The 21,626-nt window shown below is 37.5% G+C and overlaps 2 protein-coding genes across 6 annotated transcripts in view; one reads left to right on the top strand and one right to left on the bottom strand.

Annotated features, from left to right (window-relative positions):
* UQCRC2 (ubiquinol-cytochrome c reductase core protein 2) overlaps nt 1–6,483 on the top strand; it is a 21,762-nt gene extending 15,279 nt beyond the window's left edge. The window contains exons 11-14 of the mRNA XM_074206757.1: nt 142–222; nt 2,877–2,953; nt 5,370–5,523; nt 6,198–6,483. Coding sequence (XP_074062858.1) covers nt 142–222; nt 2,877–2,953; nt 5,370–5,523; nt 6,198–6,287 — 402 coding nt within the window. The 3' untranslated portion in view covers nt 6,288–6,483. The remainder of the gene's footprint in view (nt 1–141; nt 223–2,876; nt 2,954–5,369; nt 5,524–6,197) is intronic.
* On the bottom strand, nt 6,093–21,564 carry PDZD9 (PDZ domain containing 9). Of its 5 annotated transcripts, XM_074206759.1 has the most exons (6): nt 21,388–21,564; nt 16,179–16,355; nt 10,499–10,694; nt 8,141–8,851; nt 6,664–6,732; nt 6,093–6,292 (listed from the first exon to the last, which is right to left on the bottom strand). In XM_074206759.1, exons 1-4 carry the CDS (start codon nt 21,464–21,466, stop codon nt 8,449–8,451), a joined length of 855 nt encoding a protein of 284 aa, XP_074062860.1. In that variant the 5' UTR covers nt 21,467–21,564; the 3' UTR covers nt 6,093–6,292; nt 6,664–6,732; nt 8,141–8,448. The 5 variants fall into 5 exon arrangements, with proteins under 5 accessions (XP_074062860.1, XP_074062861.1, XP_074062859.1 ...); XM_074206760.1 differs by lacking the exon at nt 6,664–6,732 and having other exon boundaries at nt 10,499–10,607; XM_074206758.1 differs by lacking the exon at nt 6,664–6,732.
* Between the last annotated feature and the right edge of the window lie 62 nt (nt 21,565–21,626).

The raw sequence follows: 21,626 nt of genomic DNA on the forward strand, positions 1-21,626 counted from the left end.
TTTTTTAAAAAGATGGGGGAAATTGTATTCTCTCTGTGTGATAATGAAGTATTTTGCTTAGGAAAGACACTGGTCTTGAGCCATCCCTAGGAAGAATATTTCTTCCCTATATACTTACATTCCTGTTAATTTTTTTTTCAGGTTTCAGCCTTTAATGCAAATTACTCTGATTCTGGACTCTTTGGAATTTATACTATATCTCAGGCTTCAGTTGCTGAAGAAGTAAGTGACCCTCTTCCACTGGAATTTTTTTTTATTAAACTATACAATGTTTGAATATTATAATTACATTTTTTAATTGTCTGAGGTCAGATTTGAACCCAGGTACTCCTGACTCCAAGGCCGGTGCTCTACTCACTGCGCCACCTAGCCACCCCCATATTCCCTTTAAAAAAAAATTTTTCCTGTTTTGGGGAGGAAAGACACTGGAAGGAGGGAGAAAATTTTATAAAAACTACATATAATTGGGAAAAAAATACTATTCAAAAACCCTATCTGTTCAGGTCTCTTCCTTGTTTGAAAATCTTTAGTGACTCACTACTGGTTGCTTTTTCCCCTAAATTATTTAATAATTTAATAATCTTTATTTTAAATTCTCAGAATTCACATACACACACACACAGAATGAACTATTAAATGGTTCAAAGCAAAGGACACAGAGTCTCACTGAACTTTGTCTTAATTGGGTCATATCTTTAGTCCTGTGATCAGTTCTAAATACCACATTTTGAGGCAGGCCATTGATAACTGACAAGAAGAATGTTTGAAGAAACAAGAGATATTCAGTTTATAGGAGAAAAGACTCAGAAGGGAATCAATAAGTTTGCTTCCAGGGGTGTCATGTGGAAAATAGATTAGATGCATTAGACTTGGATTTATGGCATAAAAAAGTAGTGGTGGAGGTTATATCAAGTCGGATTTAGTTCAGTATAAAGAGCTTTCTAGTAATCAGGATTGTCAAAAGATGAAATAGACCATCCCATTATTAGAAATGTTGAAGTTGTATGAAAGGTATTCAGTGCTGACACTGTTAAAGAACGAATACCAACTTCTCAGAGCTCAAATCTAATTTTGAATAAACCTCACTTTCTTATTCAGAGCCAGATATGAATCAGGACAGCTGGAGATGTCCCTGGATGTAAGGAAATCGGATTCAAAGGACTTGCTCAAGACATACAGCTAGACGGCTAGGTGGCATAGTGGACAAAGTACCAGCCCTGGAGTCAGGAGTACCTGAGTTCAAATCCAGTTTCAGACACTTAATAATTACCTAGCCGTGTGGCCTTGGGCAAGCCACTTAACCCTATTGCCTTGAAAGAAATCTAAAAATAAAAAAAAAAGGGAATATGAATAGTTACTTTTCCGGATGTGGATAGCATTTTCCATCACAAGTCTTTTAGAATTCTTTGATCACTGTATTCCTGTCTTATCACAGCTGATGATCATACATGCTATAATTGTGCACAATATTGTACAGATATGTTTCAGAAAGGCAGCTGTATATATATGCAACTGGTTTGTCCTCTATATGGAAGAAATGGTTAAAGCTTTGGAACAATAATTTGTTCCCCTTTGGGGAACACAAGTATTAAAAAGCTAGGAAGTTGATGAAGAACCGCTGAAGGAGACAAAAGGAAGATTAAATACTGAAGGAAATCAGGAGTATTATGGGATCTCTGAAGCAAAGGGAGGAGAGCGTGGTGGCCATGTAAAAAGATGAGTACAGCATTGAGATGACAGGTATCTTTAGAACAAGTGTATCCAATGCACAAGCCACATGCAGCATTATTTTTGATAATATTGTAGTCATATATATTAAATTCTATATGTAGTTCTTGACAAGTTTGTGTTGGGCAGAGTGTAGCCCCAGAAGAACTAAAATGGATGTCCGTGCTCTTGAGAATAGTTTTATTAGAATGAGGAAAGAAGAGAGGGAAACAGGCAATTTACTAAGTACCTAATGTGTGAGATATAATGCCTCATTTGATCCTCATAACCCTGGGAGGGTGTCATCATTTTATAGTTAAAGAAACAGATGCAGCTACAAATTAGGTCATTTGCCCAGAGTCACAGAGATTTAAACCCTGGCTTTCCTGACTCCAGGTTCAGTGCTCTATCCACAGTACCACCTAGCTACCCTAGAATGGTAGGAACACCTCAGCAGTTGCATTCAGTTTGAAAAGAAAGTGGATAGTGAGTAAATAGGCATGAGGAAAATCCATGAGTGATTTAGATGGAGAAAATCTAAGGCCAATGCCCTGAACTTTATCTTGACCTTTCTCATTTTTTTGCAACTAAAATGCATTGTAGATAAAGGTAGCTAAAAGATGTAGGAGTCTAAAAACTTACAACCCCAAGCAAAAGGACCTCAAATTTCTCAAAAGTATCCTATGTGACAGCTCTTCATTTTTTTACCCATCTTCTTCTATACCCACTCTTCTCTCTAGTGGACTCTTTTTATTTAATTATATAAAAAAAATGTTTTCCAATTACATACATAGTAGAATCTACCTATCATTTTTTTGGTAAGGATTTGAATTTTACGATTTTTCCCTTCCCCCCCCCTTCCCACCACAGAAAGCAATCAGATAATCTTTACATTGTTTTCTAATTGACTTTCGATCAGCACCTTTCATCAGCACAAATTTCCTCCATTGTGTGTCCATAAAGGGAAGAGATCAGTGTATTAAGATAGGAAGTATGGTCTATTGGAAAGTTTGGAGATTTGGAACTAGTGCTTATATAGAAGTATAAATTTATAACAGTTCTCTACAACCAAATTTGGTCAATGTTATATTGTCCAGTATAGTTGAGTATTGATAAAAATGGAGAAAGTGGCACTGTAAGTTACTGATTAAATTTACTTTTCTGTCTAGGTTATTAGGGCTGCGTACAACCAGGTAAAAATAATTGCCCAAGGTAATCTTCCTGAAGCAGATGTCACAGCAGCTAAGTAAGTATAATGTGTGTGTCAGTCTGTCTTATGCTTTCGCTTATTTGATGAAATCTAATATGACATTCATAGGAAAGTAGAATGATTCAGGTTAGCATTGAGCCAAGGAAGTTTTAAATTTTTGACACACACCCTTTTAAATCTTCCTCTTTTTTTCTGTAAGTAAAATATTTTGTTTCAGAGGTTGAATTCAGCTGCACACTTTTTAATTTGACATCTCTCCCAGCAGTACTTTCATTAAATTTGAAAGACAACCTTTTTAATTTCACTGAAAAAAAAAAACTGGTTTTGAACATATAGGCAACTAGTTCTCAGACCTTTATGTAGACTTTACATAAAGAACTTAAACCACCTAAGTTAACTTTACTATGCTCTCTCTGCATTTGCCCCTGACTTGCCCCTATAAAATGATTTGCACCTTGGCTTGAGACCATCTCCAGTTGGGAGAAAAGAGACCTTTCTCAGTTCCACCCACTTGCCCTTGTGTTTCACTCCCTCCCTTTCCCACATATGTAGACAAACTGTCTGTGATCCATAATTATCCTCACATCTTTGTGGCTTTAAGATTCTCCAGATCAGTCAGCAATTTCTGAATTCAACTACTCATCAACCTTTTCAAAGAAGTTTTGTGATTGCTCCCTTCCCCTCAATTCCCAATATTCTCATATTTCTAGTTTAGCATGCTTATCCTCAATTTCCTACTAACCTTATTCATATGTCATATTAACATGACTAATTTGAGGAATTTTCAACTGCTTTGAGAAAATTAGGGTGCAGTGTGTGTGTGTTAGCATTCAAAATTTCAATCCTAGTCACTTGTGGAAAAGTGATTCTGACAGTCCCTGTCAAAAAACTTGCCTCCTAGTAGTAGTATTTAGGTATCCTTTGACCATTTAGCTTTTATTTTCTTTTTTTTTTTGGCAAGGCAGTGGGGTTAAGTGACCTGCCCAAGATCATACAGCTAGGCAATTACTAAGTGTCTGAGGGCAGATTTGAACTCAGGTCCTCTTGACTCTAGGACCTGGTGCTCTATCCACTGTGCCACCTAGCTGCCCCATTAATTTTTATTTTAAGGATATTTCAGTATATTTTATATTATTATTAGAATACTTAATCATTCATACCTCATTTATGTTAAAACCATAAACCTGACTTGAATTTACACCACACACTTTATATTAAATGCATAAATGTACCCAAGAGTTGATTGGCTGCCTTTTACACAATTGCAAAGTCAAGTTACCAGTTTTGAAACATGGTCATTTTTTTAAAAATTTGAATGCATCTTTGTCATCATATGTTTAGACTGACTTTCTGTTGCAAGCACAGAACACTAAAGTATGTAATCAGTCATTGCAGAGAGGAAAAATTTTGTTATTTGTTTGGTTTGTTTATTTAGTGGTGGTAGTGAGAAAGGAATTTATTTGTCTGGCAATTTCATTCTGTGATATGTGAGGAACGATGGGGCCCTGAAATAGTAGTGCTTGTGCCATACTGAAGGCCTTTTTCAACTACATCTTAGACTTTTCCTAGCATCTTCCCCCTCTTCCTTCCTACTTGACTTTTAATTTATTAACTGGTACACTTAACTACATTCTCTGCTCTGGTCCTCAAACAAACATACATCTAGCAGCAGCACATGATTCCAGCAAAAAAAACAAAAAAGGTCAAAATGCTGAACATTATCAGTGTACTGTGAATTATAAACAATTTAGCCATTATAGAGGGTTTTTGATTTAATAGAATTCATAAAAACCAGTTCCTTGTGTGCCCCCCCAAAAAAAAAACCACTAGGGGACTCTAAGAATAAAGTATCACAAAATCTCAGGGACCTCTATATCTATATCCACCTATACCTGAAATAAGATCTTCTTTACAACCTACTTTTAAAGCAGTTATATCCAACCTTGGCTTGATAACTTCCATTGAAGGGGAACCCACAAGAAAATAGCTTTATTAAACAAAACACTATTGATTGCTTCAAATATCACAATGGTTTTATACAGTGTATTATGAAATTCAATTAAATTTAACAGCTAGGAGCAGCTTGGTGGCAGAGTGGATAGAACACCAGCCCTGGAGTCAGGAGTTCAGATCTAGTCTCAGACAATAATTGCCTAGCTGTGTGACCTTGGGCAAGACACTTAATCCCACTGCCTTAAATAAAAACAATTAAATTTTAACAGCTATTATTTACTGCTGGGTTTTGTTTTCAGTATTTTCAAAAATTAAAAATAATAAGTGCTAGGTAAATTAAGAAAATAGACTAGAAAACAATGGTCCCATAAAGATTTTGAAGGCATGCACACAGCTATAGAGGAGCTTTACAATAAAAGCATAATAAACTTTTATTTAGAAAGGATAAATCTTTATGTTGAAAATTTGTCACTTAAACACTGAACATTTTATTGCCTAGGAACAAACTAAAAGCTGGGTACCTGATGTTAATTGAATCTGGAGAGGGATTTCTGGATGAAATTGGGTCCCAGGCTCTGGCATCTGGTTCATATGTCACACCATCATCTGTTCTTCAAACAATTGACTCTGTGGCTACTGCTGATGTTGTAACAGTAAGTAAAATAACCTCATAATTATTTCTACATTCAAGTTTTCATGATTTGACATACAAATATGATTTACCTTTTTCACCTATATTAAAGGAGGTACTTTTTTTTAATGGGTTCCTTTAGGTTGTAAAATTTTAATTTCTTTGGTTTACATATTAATTAGATCAATAGCTTTCTTGTAAAATAGTTGCTTATACAATCATATCAAATTATAATAAAGATGTGTAAAATCCTGACATTAGTAGTAGTAGCATGCTCACAACAAAGATCCCTTGTGCATGGCCCACATTAGGGATTGGCCTAATTAAAAAATGTTCAAGAAAAGGCTGTGATTATTTCAACTATTCTCTCATATGACAAATAAGGTCAAAAGTAAAGACAAAAAAACAGCTTTTTTTTATGAATTTCTTTGCAGTGTAAGAAAGAATAAGCTAGTACCTTATAGATGATGGAAGGGGGGCGATTATAAAGAAATTAAAACAAATGCCAGGCACATCATGATGATTGTTATACTCCATTCTGAAGAACTGGTAAAAGTCTTTCTCTGTAATAAGTGCTCATATGCATTGAAGTTCTCTAGTAAAATTTTATTTCCACTTTTTAACAAACATGCTCATAGAGCAACATAATGTTTTAAGTAGTGATGTATGTTTTATTATTCCAATCAACTTTTTCAGGCAGCAAAGAAGTTTGTTTCTGGCAAGAAGTCAATGGCAGCAAGTGGAAATCTGGTCAATACCCCATTCCTTGATGAATTAGAAAAATGAAGCACCTTTTTTGGGAAGAAAACAGAAAACTTTCTCAACACAAACTGGCAGAATAATAAGCCCTGGGTGAAAGACCAGAATTTGTTAACACTATTCGTGAATCTTTTTATTTATAAATGGAAAAAATGGAAAAACCGAAGTGCAGACAAATTCCACCTGGTCTAGAGTAAAGTCAATAAAAACATTTTATTTAAAATGTTTTGCTCTTTTTTCCCCCCCTGAATTTTTCTTTGCACTGAGGAGGGCTGATCAATCGCTCAGATTTCAGACCATCAGGCATTGTTTGTAAACACAGAAAAGTAACATCAATGAAACTGATTATTTTAAGCAAAAAAAAAACAACAAAAGAACAAGCAAATAAAAAGAGAAGCCCCACCTTTCAACCCTAATTTATATTCTTGGGTTCACTGAATGATTCCTTTATTGATAAGGACTGTCAAGCAAACTAGAAAGCAATACAATATGAAATAAATTAGATTTTGTCCAATATTTGACACCCTCAATATAAAATATTCAGAAAAAAAGTTAGAACTAATTCAAATGCCTTTCACAACTATTAGAGGGAGTAGGGAGGTGGTATATTTAAATCCAAACAAGGAGATCATAAAAGAAAGGCAGGTTTGACTACATGAGATTTTAAAGCTTTTGCATAAATAAAATCAAATCCAAAATACAGAAATTACACAAATATATTAGCATCGAGAGCCGTTCTCAAAATAACTCAAGCCACCTAACCCCATTGCCTTGCAAAAAACTAAAAAAACAAAAACAAAATAACTCGAGCATTTAAGAAGTTTTCTCAAAAAAGTGCAAATTGGGGCAACTAGGTGGAGCAATGGATAGAGCACCAGCCCTGGAGTCAGGAGTACCTGAGTTCAAATCTGGCATCAGAAACTTAATATATTACCTAGCTTCGTGGCCTTGGGCAAGCCACTTAACCCCATTGCCTTGCAAAAACTTTAAAAAAAAAGAATCAAAAAACTGCAAATCACAAATTATCATAAGAAAATAACTATCTCCAAATCACTAAGTATAGGAAAAGTACATGGTTAAGGTAGAAAGACTGAAGATAAAATAGGTACACTCAGGGATACTTACTGGAGTTGTAAAGTGGTTCAGTCATTGTGACTTTCGATTTGAAATTATCTAAGAAGTAACTAAGCACCCCAAAGCCAAGGATCAGGTCTTTTGTGAAACCAAAGAACTGGAATCAAAATTAGTATAAGGGAATTGCTGAAAAACTATGGAATATAATTGTGCACTTAAAAAATAAGATGAGAAAATTAGAGGAAACAGAACTATTTGAAAAAGCAGAACCAAGAAAACTATAGCCAAACTTATTAAAATATCAATAAAGTTTCCAAAAACATTCTAGGCAAGGAGATGAAGTTTGGAATATTGAATTTGTTTCAGATACAATTGTTTTTTCTTTCTCACTTCAGGGTGGGGGGAATAACTGATAAAAAATATTTTTTGAAAAAACAGTTATTAGAAATTTGGTAGGGCAAACAGTTCAATATTGCAGAATTGTTATAGAATATAAGTAATCCATAGTAGTTATGTGGTAAAATTAAATGATTAGATTTCTCTCTCCATGGTAGATACATTTAAGAAAGACTGCATAAATTGAATATCTAAAAGTTCTGTTTTCTAAATGACTTAGATTACAGTTCATCTTTAGTGTTCTTCACCAAGTCTCTCTTCTCCGAAGAATACAGTAGATCACATAATCTAAGAGAACCCTTTTAAAAGTAATAACTTTTTAAGTAAATGAGCATCCTAGAATTTATCTTTCGTAATTATAAAATGTGGAAGTTATATTCTTATTACACTTAAGCCAAAGTTCTATTTACCTTAAGAAGTGAAGATCAATTTTTTGACTTCCTGATACTTCATTCTGCCACTAAAATCCCATAGTATGTTCATATGCAATGATTTGTTCTCTCCAGACAGGGGGTCAAAGTGTGTACAGTATTCTGGATTGTGTTGCTCTTTTGGAATGAAGTTGCAGAGCTAGTTATGATTGTTTTGATATCACCTAAAAAAAGGTCCATGCTTTTAGACAACTACTTCTACATGTTCAAGTAGGAGGAATGCATCCTTTTATAAAATCTATATATGATGATGCTCACTTTGATAGTATAGGAATCAGATGAACTTCCTAAGCTGTAAGATGTTGGTCTTTTTCCTTTTGGGCATAGGCACAGTCTTCAAGCCAAAAAGCATCTGATGTAGAAGAAGAAGAAGAAGAAATGTCACTGACTTGTTTTACCATTGTCCAATATGGGGAAGGTGCTCTAAAGTCTTTTGGAACATCCATATACCGCTCAGCAGAATCCTTATGAATCATAACATCACATCCTATGTCTTCTCCCACAGTAAACATATGATTCTTTTTTTTATATCCATGCCATTCTGTGGAGATTGATGACAGCTTCCTTGTAGAATGATGCCAAAATGACAGTGGAGACTTATAGTACTTAAATCGTTTATCTATGTCTACGTCATCATCCTCACTACTTGAGAAAGATGTATCTTTCTCCTCCTCATATTTCTTTGATGTGCTAAAATGGAAAAAACAAATAATGAAGTGGATCTTAAGATTTGCAGCATTTTAAAAATTCTTAAATGAATTGTCCTACATCTGCACTGACTTCCCTTTAAAAAATTTTTGGTAACTTGATCTTTAGACTTTAAAATACTTTGCACTATTCACAAAAGCTAAAGTGAAATTTTATCACAAAGCAACTGTACCTACTGGGGATTCAAATGAAAGTACCTTCAAAATGGCAGAGAAGTATATTTGTCATAATGATATATTTAGTCTTGTCTTTCTATATATTGCTTTCCCCACTGTTCATCCAAAGGCCCTCTGTGCTACTCAAAGAAAACATCTTTGCTTTATTTCATTTTGTTTTAAATAAGGACCTCCAATAACTTTTCTGTAACTTGTCTTTATTGATTTTCCCTTCATTTGAATATAATTTTATGTTTTCAGTCCTGTTTTCATGACATTTGTACCTCTCTTAAGATTCCTTCTCACACACACAATTGACTGTCTAGCCCTAATCACATGTAGTCCAGCTACCACCCAGATGGGTTAACATGTATTTTTGAAGAGTGAACTCCAGTGTGTTCTGTGTTTTCAATTGCTATTATGATCACTAAATTTCTAGTCAGTCCTTGGATTACTGTAAACTTCTTTTGTTCAAAAGGATTTAATTAGATAGCTGCATAATAAAACTACCAACTTTAAACTATGCTAATGGAGCAAAATTGTCCTTATGGCAGTCTTACTATTGTTAGTTTAGGTCAATAACCTAGCCAATGACCTGGCTGGAAATCAATCTAATCTGCTCTGCTCTGCTCTGCTCTGCTCTGCTCTGCTCTGCTTGACTTCAAAAAAATCTTAGAACCTAAAGTATTCACAAGCTCATCCTATCCTCTCAGTTGCAACATTTTCAATTGTATTGATTTAATTTAATGTCCCTAAGTCACTTCTCATTCTTAATACTTGAGAAGAGCCTTATAGACAAGTAGCATGATATCAGGGAAAGCATACTGATCTCTAGAACTATCAATGTGACTATAGCTGCTTAACCTTCCTGACCCTCGATTCCTTTCCCTTTTAAAGGAAGGAGCTATAATACTGTCAAATAGGGTTAATGTAAAAAGTTCTCATAAGCCTTAAAGCACTATAAAGTATGAGTTGTACATGAGTGCCAGATATAACAGCAACATTAAAAAAAAAATTGGGGCAGCTAGGTGACACAGTAGATAGAGCACCAGCCCTGGAGTCAGGAGTACCCGAGTTCAAATCTAGCCTCTGAATAATTACCTAGTTGTGTGGCCTTGAGCAAGCCACTTAACCCCATTGCCTTGCAAAAAAAAAAAATCCTGAAAAAAAATAACTGGAGGAAATTAGGAAAAAAAGGTTCTTTGATTAGTGAAATTAGGGAAATACTTGAATGAATCTGTTGAGGGGGAAAAATGCAATTTTCTAACAATCTTGCACACTAGAATAATTTTAGAAATATGTCTCAAAAATTTTGTAAATTGTAATTATCACCAATATCCTTTCTACCCATCTGATCTACTCTAGCTTTATATATGGATCACATTTTATCTATATAAATATATTTCACCATATGATACATTTATACCAAAATAAAAAATGTAAAAGCAAAACCAAAAATAAAACAACCACTTACTGAGCTGTTACTACCACAGGCTTAGTCTCAGGGATAAAGTCATCTATGTTTTGCCATTCTGGTGGTATGTCAATAAAATCTCGGTAAACTCTGATTTGGAGTATTGCACCTATGGGGATATGGTGCAAAAGCTGTAAAAATTCTCGAAGTGTATATCCTAACACATTTGAATGACCAATTGAAATCAGAACATCACCTGAAAGAAAAGTTTTTAAAATATCAGCAACTTAGAAAAATCAGTTTGGGACCCTACATTACCTCCAGTTATTGTCTACATCTTTCTTTCGTTCCACAGCCAAACTCCTAGAAATAGTTTGTACTCTTATTATCTCAACTTATTTCTCAACCCTGGCAGTCTGGCTTCTGATCTTGTTTCTTTGCTAAAATTGCTTTTAAAGTTCTCTTTCAAATAGATTTTTATTCTGAACTTAAGTTAAAATGGACATTTCCATATATACAGTAGTAGAGAAAAAGAGGATTGTATATGAAACTGCAAATCTTTTGTGTATAGGTTTTCTTTTTAACTGTGTAATATATTCAACATATAACTTTCAAAGCTGTCCTGCTTAAAGGGAGAGGTAGAATGGGATAAGTTTTCACATAAAAGAGGCAAGAAAAAAGCTTTCGCAGGGGGAGAGGAAGAGGGGGTAAGTGGGGGGGGGGGTAGTGAGTGAGCCCTACTCATTGGAATTTGCTCAGAGAGGGACTATCATACATACTCAATTGGGTATAGAAATCTGTCTTACCCTAGAGGAAAATAGAAGAGGAAAGAGATGGGAGAAAGGGGGTGGGAGCATAGTGATATAAGGGAGGCAAGATTGTGAGAGGGAGAAGTCAGATGCAAAACACTTTTGAGGAAGGACAGCACGAAAGAGAGAGAATAGAATAAAAGGAGGGAAGGAGAATGGGATAGCAGGAAATACAGTTAGCAATAGTAACTGGAAGAAAAAATATTGAACAAAGATGTCCTGCATAATTCTTTTCTGAGCTTCTATTCTGTGCATATTTTTTGTGATCCTGAGCGAGCCCCCTTTTCTTTAAATTGATATTTTATTTTTCCAAATGCATGTTATGAAAGTTTTTCAACATTCATTCATATGCCTAAGAATATTTTTAAGTTAGAAAATTTCCTTCCACTCTTCCTTCCCACCCCCCCTCCCCTCAGCAAAATGAATTCCCACCTATACTGGCCATGTTGGAAAATGTATGTCTTATTCTGCCTGAGTCTATCAGCTCTCTCTTAGGATGTGGGTAGCATATTTCATCACTGATCCTCTGGAACACCAGAAATTCCTAGTCTTTATAATGCTGTAATAACTGATCATTCTGTATCAATTCATATAAATCTTCCTAGATTTCTCTGAAATTTTTTTTCATATGTAGAATAATATTTGCATTAAGTGATGTCTTTTTTCCTTAATCCTCATTCTGCTAGACCTCTCTGCAGTATCTGATATTACTGACCATCCTGTGCTAGGTTTTCTCTCCTCTAAGGTTTTCAAGACATTGCTTCTTTGGGCTCTCTTGTCTACTTGGTTTTCTTTGTAGGATCTTTACATCCCACCCTCAAACTGTGGGCATACCCCCAATGCTTTGCCTAGGACCTCTTCCCTCTCTCTTTTTTCTCTCCCTCCCCTCCAGTCTTTCTAATGAAGTCTCCACACAGCTGCCAAAGTGATACTCCTGAAACACAAGTCTAATCATGTCACACCTTTTTAAAAACTCTGGTAACTCTTTTTCCCTCTAAGGCCAGGGCTCTATCCACTGCACCATCTAGTAGTACTTCTCAGAAGGTATTTAAATGTATAAATACAAAGAATTACAAGGGAAATCAATAATGTTGAAAAATAGTTATCAAAAAATCTTTTTTTACAGACTCCAAGTGAAGAACCTCTGCTTAGTCTCTTGTCTTTGCTAACACTCTTCCTTCCTCCTGGAATGCCCTTTCCCTTCTTTTCCTATCTAATGTAACCTTCAAAGCTTGGCTCAAAACTTTCTCCTTAGATAAAGCCTTTCCCTAAAACTCCAGCTTATTGTTCTCCCCTTTCCCAAGATCCAGACTCAACTATCATTCTATCCAGGCCTCAGCTTTTGCCTCTAGGTCTGGGTACAGGTTTTTGACATCTAACAGCTCTCCAATCCATTCTCCCACAGTTGTAAAATGATTTCTAAAAGCACAGGTCTGACCATGTTACTCTCCTGCTCAAAAACTCCCAGTGCATTCTACTGCCTCTAATATCACAAACTCCTTTTTGGGACATGTGTTGCTGAAATGACTTATTTTTCTCTTATATTAAATAATCAATTATTGTTTTTTTCCTTCGTTCAAGGTCTAGCCTTTCTTACCTACTCTTAATCACTGAATGGGCAGGCATTGTCTCAAACTAAGACCTGTTAAAAACCTTAGCCTTAAAAAGGTTTAGGTCTCCCACTGTCCAAGGCCATCTCAAGTCATCCTAATCCACATCTGGCCACTGGACTAAGATGGCTCCTAAGGATAAAGTGAGGCTGGTGACTTTGTACAGCCCTCCCTCACTTAAATCCAATTCATTTGCATGTGATGGCATCATGTCTCTGATGTCATGGTCCTCTTTAATAACCAAGGACAACTTTCAAGGAAATCTCTAACCTCTACCAAAAATTTACCACTCCTAGACCATCTTATCTAAATGGAATATTTATTATTATTATTATTATTATTATTATTATTATTATTAATTAATAATGTTCATTCTCATTAATTGTTAACAAATCAGAATGAATTGCTGCCTATCAGGAATACCCACTCTTCCAAGGCATATAAGCATGAAAAAGCTGCCATGGTCTATCTTTGGTATTTGAAAGTGTCACTTTACCCTTTTATTAATTATCTGCAAGAAATAATTAATAAAATGATTAATTACTCAGAAACTGTCTCCCAAACTTTTCATATGTCACATTGCTAAGACACTGATGCTAACTCTAATAATCTTAAATCAGTTCTCTATTCAATAACCCCAGTTCAACCACCAGTTCAAGTCCTCTAGACCAGACAATTGAAAGAGATTCCTAACTTATCTCAACTCCAACTTCTTTCTTCTTCAATATCTTTCCCACACAGTTGCTAAACTGATACTCCTAAAGCAGAGATCAACCATGTCATGTTCCTGAAGCTTCTTGAGTCCCTGATGACTCTAGAATACAAATTCCTCTTCGGCATTTAAAATCCTTCATAATCTGGTTCCAACCAATTTTTTCAAGCTAATGATATATCATTTTAGATTAATATGCCAGCTAACTGTTGCCTGTAAATAACATTCCATTTCTTATCTGTGCCTTTAACCTTTCCTGATTTTGTCCAGTTAAGTGTTTCTCTGTCCCCTCAAATATGCTATCTGTGTACAAGATATATCCTCCAGTGAAATGTAAATAAGATCCTCAAGAGCAGAGATGGTCTCATTTTTGTCTTTGTGCTCTCAGCACCTCCATGAATCTCTATGCAGATGATTCTCTTATCTAATTTCTTTCCAGACCTCTAATCTCTTATTACCAACTGCCTTCTGGAAATATGAAAGTAGATATTATTTCTAATCACTGTAGCTGGATAAACTGTTGTCTCCTCAATAAGATTTTAATTTCTTTAAAGGCAGAGGCATTCTTATATTTCATTTTAACTTCCACAATTGGTAATTAATAAATACTTGTTGGACTTAATTCAAAACATTTCTTTCCTCTTCTAAAGAGAAAACACACATAGAAATACAATCAGAACAATCAAGACAAAGAGCATTTGATCAACTTATCAGAATGGACATAACAGGACTTCCGGCCAAGATGGCAGAGAGAAGCCAGGCACTGTGTTAAGGTCTCCTGGCTTTCTCTCAGAACTAATATGAATTAAGCCTCTTAACAGAAATTCCATCGACAAAACCCAGAATGAGAAGCTAGTTGAAGAACATTTCCCAACAAGGTCTGTCTCAGAGTGCATGGGTGAGCTGGGGGCAGAGAACAAAGAGCAGTCCAGGGGCAGGGGGTAAAGCCCAAGGACCAACCCAAGAACAGCGGTGGAGGCTGCCACAATGAGTGGCAGCTGGGGGAGCTCCTCTGGAGGGGGTGGGGTTCCAGCACAGAAAGTTGCAGAGTATGGCTGGAAATCAATCTGCTCTGCTTGGCTTAATTAGCCTGAAGGACCAGGGCCCATGCTCTATACTTTAAGCAGAGTCCTCTTCCTAGAACAAACACAGTAACAGCCCTCGCATCCCCCCAGGTGCAGGCATGGGCTGCAGAGCTCCCTCAGTAGAATAAGGAGATTAACTATCTAGCCCCAAGGTGCAGACCACATTGTTCAAGGATAACAGTATCCAGCTGTATTCCCCCCAACCCCTCCAGGTCTAGGGAGTGGGCCTCAAATCAAGGTCACAAAGACTCCAGAGAGAGTGACCAGCATACTCTACTGGCCAGCCCACTTGAAGTTACTAAACCCAGTGAGCTAAGCCTCTAGAGATTTCAACGCTAAAGGTCTGTGAACCAGCCCCTCCCCCAACACAAGATCTTGGGAAAATGAGGAAAAGTCAGCAGAAGGGGGGGGATAGAAAACTACATTGAAAGCAAAGATCCTAACTCAGAAAGATCTAGAACTTTTGAGAATATGAATTGGTCTCCAGCCCAGAAAGACTTCCAAGAAGAAATCAAGAAGAAATTTAAAAATCAATTGGAAGAATTCTCACAACAAAAAAACAAATCCCTAGAAAATACAACTGGACAAATGCAAAAAAGAAAATAATTCTCTCAAAACCTCAACTGCGCAAATGGAAAACTCCTTCGAAAATAGAATTGACCAAGTAGAAAAGGAGTTGCAGAAGGTAAATGAAGAAAATTCTTCTCTTAAAAAAAAAATAGAATCTGTAGAAACTAATGACTTCATGAGACAACAGGAATCTGTTCAACAAAACCAAAAAAATTGAATAGAAGAAAATGTAAAATATCTCATTGGCAAAACCAGTGACCTCGAGATTAAATCCAGGAGAGACAACAGTCACTGGGCTTCCTGAAAATAATGAAGAGGGAAAAAAAGCCTGGGCTCAATATTATAGGATTTAGTGATGGAAAATTGCCCTGACGTCATGACCCAGAGGACAAAATAGTGATTGAAAGAATACATTGATCCCCTCCAGAAAGGAATCCCAAAACGTAAACAACAAGAAATAATGTAGCCAAATTCCAGAACTATCAGATAAAAGACAAAACACTGCAAGCTGCCAGAAAGAAACAATTTAGATACCAAGAAGCCACAGTAAGGATTACTCAGGACCTGGCTGCATCAATATTAAGGGATCAAAAGGCCTGGAGTGCAATATTCTGAAGAGCAAGGGAGGTTGGAATGCAGCCAAGAATTCACTATCTGGCAAAACTGAGCCTTCTCTTCTAGAGAAAAAGATGGATTTAACGAAATAGGAGACTTCTAACTTTTCCTGATGAAAAGACCAGAGCCAAATAGAAAATTTGGACTTCAAATAGGAGACTCAAGAGTCACATGAAAAGCTCAAAAAAAAAAGGGTAAAGAATATGGATATAACACAGTATGGCTAGCATATGGAATGGAATTTAATTTTTAGGGGAATTAAGATGTTAATGTATAAATTAATCTACATAATGTTTATAATATAAATTAAGCTATAACAGCTGGTATCTAACTGATCACCTGGCTTTAGTCTTCCATCCTTGGCAGCTGTTCCTTCCTCCACAAGGTTGAAAATCTGGAGATAGGGCCCATGTTGGAAGATAATTAGTCCTAGTCCTTGGGCTCTCATTTTAAGAGAAGTCTTCACTGTTGTGCTCAGGGGATGTTGTGAAAGGTTTATTGGTGATGGCAAAACCCCTTCAAACAGAAAGAAATGTCTACTAACATCTATTTTCTATGGAAATAAACTTCATAATAGATATTTTAAGGATTAAAGAATTATTTTTTTAAACTTCAATCCCTCAAGTTGGTTGGCTGGTTGGTTCTTGTCCTTTGTTATCAAAGATGACTAAAGTGACATCACTATGTTTGAGACAAATCACAGTTTGTCTGTGGTTGATTGGCCTAATACAAACTCAGAATGCTCTACCACAGGTTGGGCACAAATATTCCATGTGAACACCTGGGGTGGCTTCTCTAAACTTACATACATCATGTTTCCTTTGAGCTGCTTCAATTCTGCCCCTCTCATAGAGTGCAACACCCTCACTGATGAGAGCACACCATGTTGGGTGGTCCTGTGCCTGTGTTTCCATGCTTAACAATCAATTCTAAAGTTCTTTTTTAACTGTTTTTTATTGCTTTCTACATTTTTTAATATTTACATTTTTATTTATTTACACAATACTAAAATAGTCTTGTTGTAAGAGTAAACATAATCCCCCCTCTCACCACAAAAATAAAAAACCTTGTGAGAAATAAAGTGAAAGAAAGAAGAAAAAAATGTGCTTTGGTCTGTGCTTCGATACCATCAGCTCTGTCCTTGAGGTGGATCACTTTCTTTATCATAAGTCCATCAGAAAAGTCACTTCCATATTTTTGCCACAGTTGCTATTGCTGACTAATTTCTTCCATCCATTCCTGCCTCTACCATTTATTATATTTTCTCTCTCCTTTCACTCTATCCCTCTTCAATAGTGTACTGTGTGGCCCAGTGGAACAGCAAACAGAGCACTGGACCTGGGGCCAAGAGGCACCAAGCCTACATCCCACCCCAGAGACCCAGCAACCACCCAGCCCTTTGGTCCCAGATATGCACCCAATCCCACCACTTTGCAAAATGTAAAAAAGAAAATATGTTATATCAGACTATCCTCTCCCATGATCTATACCTACATAGCCTTTACCCTCCCCTGTACCCCTTCTCTCCTTTATCTTCTAGATTTCTATACCCTATTGAGTGTATATAGCTCCTGAGTCATTTCTGATGAGAATGAAGGTTCCCTCATTCCCCCTCACCTTCCCCCCCTTCAATAATATTGCAAAAGCTACATGAAATAGCTTAGCCTATTCTACCTCTCCTTTCTCTTACTCCCAAGTACATTTCCCCTTCATCCATTGACTCCATTTTTACAATATATTATAACTTCAAATTCATCTGTCTCCTGTGCCTCATCTATAAAATATCCTTCTACCTGCTCTATTAAATGAGAAGGTTCATATGAGTATTATCAGTATCATCTTTCCATGCAGGAATACACATAGTTCATCATCAAGTCCGTCGAAGTTTACACTTCTCGTCCAGTGTCTCTATGCTTCACCTGAGTCCTGTACTTGAAGATCAAGATTTCTGTTCAGCTCTGGTTGTTTCAACAGGAACATTTGAAATTCCTATTTTATTGAAAGTCCATCTTTTCCCCTGGAAGAGGATGGTCAGTTTTGCTGGGTAGTTAATTCTCAGTTGCATTCCAAGCTCTTTTGCCTTCCAGAATGTTATATTCCAAACCCTGCAAGCCCTTAATGTAGGTGCTGCTAAGTCCTGGGTAATCCTGACTGTAGCTCCACAATATTTGAATTGTTTCCTTCTGGCTGCTTGTGATATTTTCTCTTTGACTTGGGGAGCTCTTGAACTTGGCTATAATATTCCTAGGGGTTGTTGTTTTTTGAGGGGGAGATCTCTTTCCAGGGGAGATTGGTGTACTCTCTCAATTTCTATTTTTCCCTCTGCTTCTAAGACACCAAGGCAATTTTCCTGTAGAAATTCTTTTAAAATGAGGTCAAGGCTCTTTTCCTAATCGTGACTTTAAGGTAGCCCAATAATTTTTAAATTATCTTTTCTGGATCTGCTTTTTTCAGTGAGATATTTCACATTTTCTTCTAGTTTTTCATTCTTTTGGTGTTGAATTATTGTGTCTTGATTCCTCACAAAGTCATCAGCTAAATTCCTTTAGTTCCATTCTATATCTGAAGGATATGTTTTTCTCAAAAAGCTTTCTTATCTCTTTTTTTCCATCTGGCCAATTCTGCTTTTTATTTCTCTGCAATAACTTTTTGAACTGTTTTATCCATTTGACCTAAACTGGTTTTTAATGTTATTTTCTTCAGCATTTTTTTGGATCTCCTTGACTAAGCTGTTGATTTAGTTTTCATGTTTTTCCTGCACCTCTCTCATCTCTCTTCCCAATTTTTCCTCTACATCCCTTACTTCAAAACTGTTCTGAGTTCTATTATAGCCTGAACCCAACTCCCATATTTCTTGGAGGTTTAAGATGCAAAGGCTTGGACTTTGTCACCTGCTGAGTATGTGTTCTGATCCTCCATGGGACCAAAGTAATTATCTACAATCAGGTTCCTTTTTTTCTGTTTATTCATTTCCCCAGCCTGTACCCTGGTTTTGGGGTGCTTCCCAAGCTTTTGAGTGTTATTGGGACACCCACAAGAACCTCAAGTCCTTTAAGGTATTATGAGAGGCTCTGACTGGCCTGTGTTTTGGTCTGAATGATCACAAGCTCACCCCTCTGCCCTGGAGCTGTGAGGAGAGTCCCTGCTCTATAGCAATAAGGTTCAGACCCTGCAACCAGGGTCTGAATATGTCCCAAGGGCATAGGAGAAACCTCAACAGTCTCTCCCTATCCCTTTACCTTCTGTGGGTTGAGCACTCTGGAAGCAGTTGCCGGGTAGCTCCTTGCTCCAATTCTTTTTTTTTTTTTTGCAAGGCAAATGGAGTTAAGTGGTTTGCCCTAGGCCACACAGCCAGATAATTATTAAGTGTCTGAAGCTGGATTTGAACTCAGGTACACCTGACTCCAGGGCTGGTGCTCTATCCATTGTACCACCTGGCTGCCCCTCCTTGCTCCAATTCTAAAGTTCTTAAGAGATATCCAGGTTATCTCAGTATTGCTTCTTCTGTTCTCCTTGTGAGCGATTGCCCTGTGTGAGTTCTCCATAGAAGTGTTTTGTTTTGTTTTTTTGGCAAGCATCCTGGCATTCTAACAAAGTGTCCTGCCCATCATAGTTTACACTCACTGAAGTAATGTTGGAATGCTAGGCAGTTTAGCTCAAGAAAGGACCTCAATGTCTGGTATCTTCTGCCAAGTGATCTTCAGAATCTTCCTAAGGCAATTTAAATGTAAGTGATTCAGTTTCCTGACATGGTGCTGGTAGACTGTCCAGATTTCACAGGCATATAGCAATGAGGTCAGCCCAACGTCTCTAGGCCTTCAGTCTGGTAGCCAGTCTAATATTTCTTCTCTCCCATACTTTCTTTCACAGCCTCCCCAAAATTGAGCTAGCTCTGTTAATGTGCATATCAACCTTTGTTATGTGTACCTCCCTGGAAAGAACACTGCTAAGTGAACTTGTCCACAGTATTCAAAACTTCTCCATTTGCTGTAATCAAAGGTTCCATGTATGGATGATATGGTGTGGATGATGGACACCTGTGTTTCCTTGGTGTTAATTATTAGGCCAAAATTAGCACAACCAGCAGAGAATTGATCCATACTTTGTTACATCTCAGCTTCAGAGGCTGCACTGAGTGCACAATCATCTGCAAACAAAATCATGCACCAACACTCCCTCCACTTTGGTGTTGGCTTGTAGCCTTTTCAAGTTGAAGAATTTGCCATAGTAGCTGACCTTGATACCATACCATACCATGCTCATCCTTAGAGAAGGTGACTGATAATATGGCTGAAAACATCATGCTAAAAAGCCTGGGCCATCAAGTACTTTCTCAGGGAAAATGCTTTTGACAGTTATTGTTCTCAGGGTAATTCTCTTTCCAATATTTCATATATAATATTAATTGCTATTTTTTAGAACCTTCTCTGATTACTTATATTTTATTTTGGAATTAAAAAAAATAAGACTTTTCAGTTGGTTAAATACTATGCTTTCTTCAGCTTCCACCTCCCTAAAGTGTCACTTAAGAGATATGAAATACTCAAATATGATGTGGCAATCTTCTCTGTAGAGGTAAAAACTCAGAGTTGATCAATGGTTAATAAATTGATAGCCCTTCATTTAATTTTACTCTCACCATCAAAGGGAGGGTCTCAGCCTCTGGATGTAAATGCTCACCCTAACCAGCAATTCATTATCACTAACTACTCGCTGAGAAATCTCTGAGCAGTGATCACCAAAGAGGGCAAAGGAAAGGAAGGATGGTAGAACTCCCTTCATAGAGTCCAGGAAATCTATAACTGTGAAAAATCTATTATTTAATATTTGCCACAATTTAGTGTCCTTCTGCCTAAGTAAAATTTTAAAAATTATTAATATTCATAAACATACATCTTAAATTACAGATCAGAATCTAGACTCTGAAGACATGATCTTGGAGAAGTTTTGTGGCACAGAATATAAAATGCTGGACTTGGTGTCAAAAAGACAGCATTTTAATCCTGTCTTGGACAAGGCCTTAACTTCTCTGCACCTCAGTTTTCTCTTCTTTAAAATGGGGCTTAGAAAAACACTTGTTTACCAGTGTGGTCATATTGGACTAAATAAAGCAATGAAGCCCGCAGTCAGCTATTAGTAACTTCTCCCAAAATTCCTGGCCCAAAACACTGAGAAGGAAGGAGCTTTTTTTAAGTTTTTGCAAGGCAATGGGGTTCAGTGGCTTGCCCAAGGCCACACAGCTAGGGAATTATGAGGTGTTGAGGTCGGATTTGAACTGGGGTCCTCCTGACTCCAAGGCGGGTGCTCTCTCCACCGCGCCACCTTTACTGAATCGGAGCCAGGCGTCTCCCACCCCGGCGCTGCCTTCTCCCCGGGTGTACGCAGCTGTTTGTACTTGGTCTCCCTCCGCCGTCAGGGCCTCCCGCCTCACCACCCGCTGGGCACCTGGGGGCTGCGTGGCCCGGGCCGAGGCGAGGCGAGCCGCGCTCTGGGTGCCCGGGCGGGGAGTTGGCCGGCAGAGGCCGGCGAGGCTTCCGGGCCCTCTCACCTGCCTCGTCACCTTTCTTGGAGGGGCCTTTCTTCGAGGCTCTGCCTCGGGGGCTCGCAGTCCCGGGTCGGGGCTCCATGCCTGGGGGAGGGGGAGCGGAGAGAAGGAGAGGCGACTTCCTCTCGAGAGCCCCGGCCGATCCTCTACCCCAAACCCCGCCCCCTCGGCCGCCCCAGCTCCACCCACAGCTTCGAACGCTTCCGGGTCGCGTGGCGGAGGCGGCCACGGAGCATGCTCCG

Source organism: Macrotis lagotis, chromosome X, assembly GCF_037893015.1.
Source record: "Macrotis lagotis isolate mMagLag1 chromosome X, bilby.v1.9.chrom.fasta, whole genome shotgun sequence".
NCBI classification, from domain to species: Eukaryota; Metazoa; Chordata; class Mammalia; order Peramelemorphia; family Peramelidae; genus Macrotis; species Macrotis lagotis.

Bases quoted from the DNA above. Each gene is read 5' to 3' on its own strand.
- PDZD9 (XM_074206758.1), bottom strand. From the start codon at position 21,466: ATGGAGCCCCGACCCGGGACTGCGAGCCCCCGAGGCAGAGCCTCGAAG. The intron at 10,695-16,178 runs GTGATCAGTTAG...CTTTTCTTTCAG, and splicing joins GGATGGAAGACTAAAGCCAG to GTGATGTTCTGATTTCAATT. The intron at 8,852-10,498 runs GTAAGTGGTTGT...TTTCCATTTTAG, and splicing joins CCTGTGGTAGTAACAGCTCA to CACATCAAAGAAATATGAGG.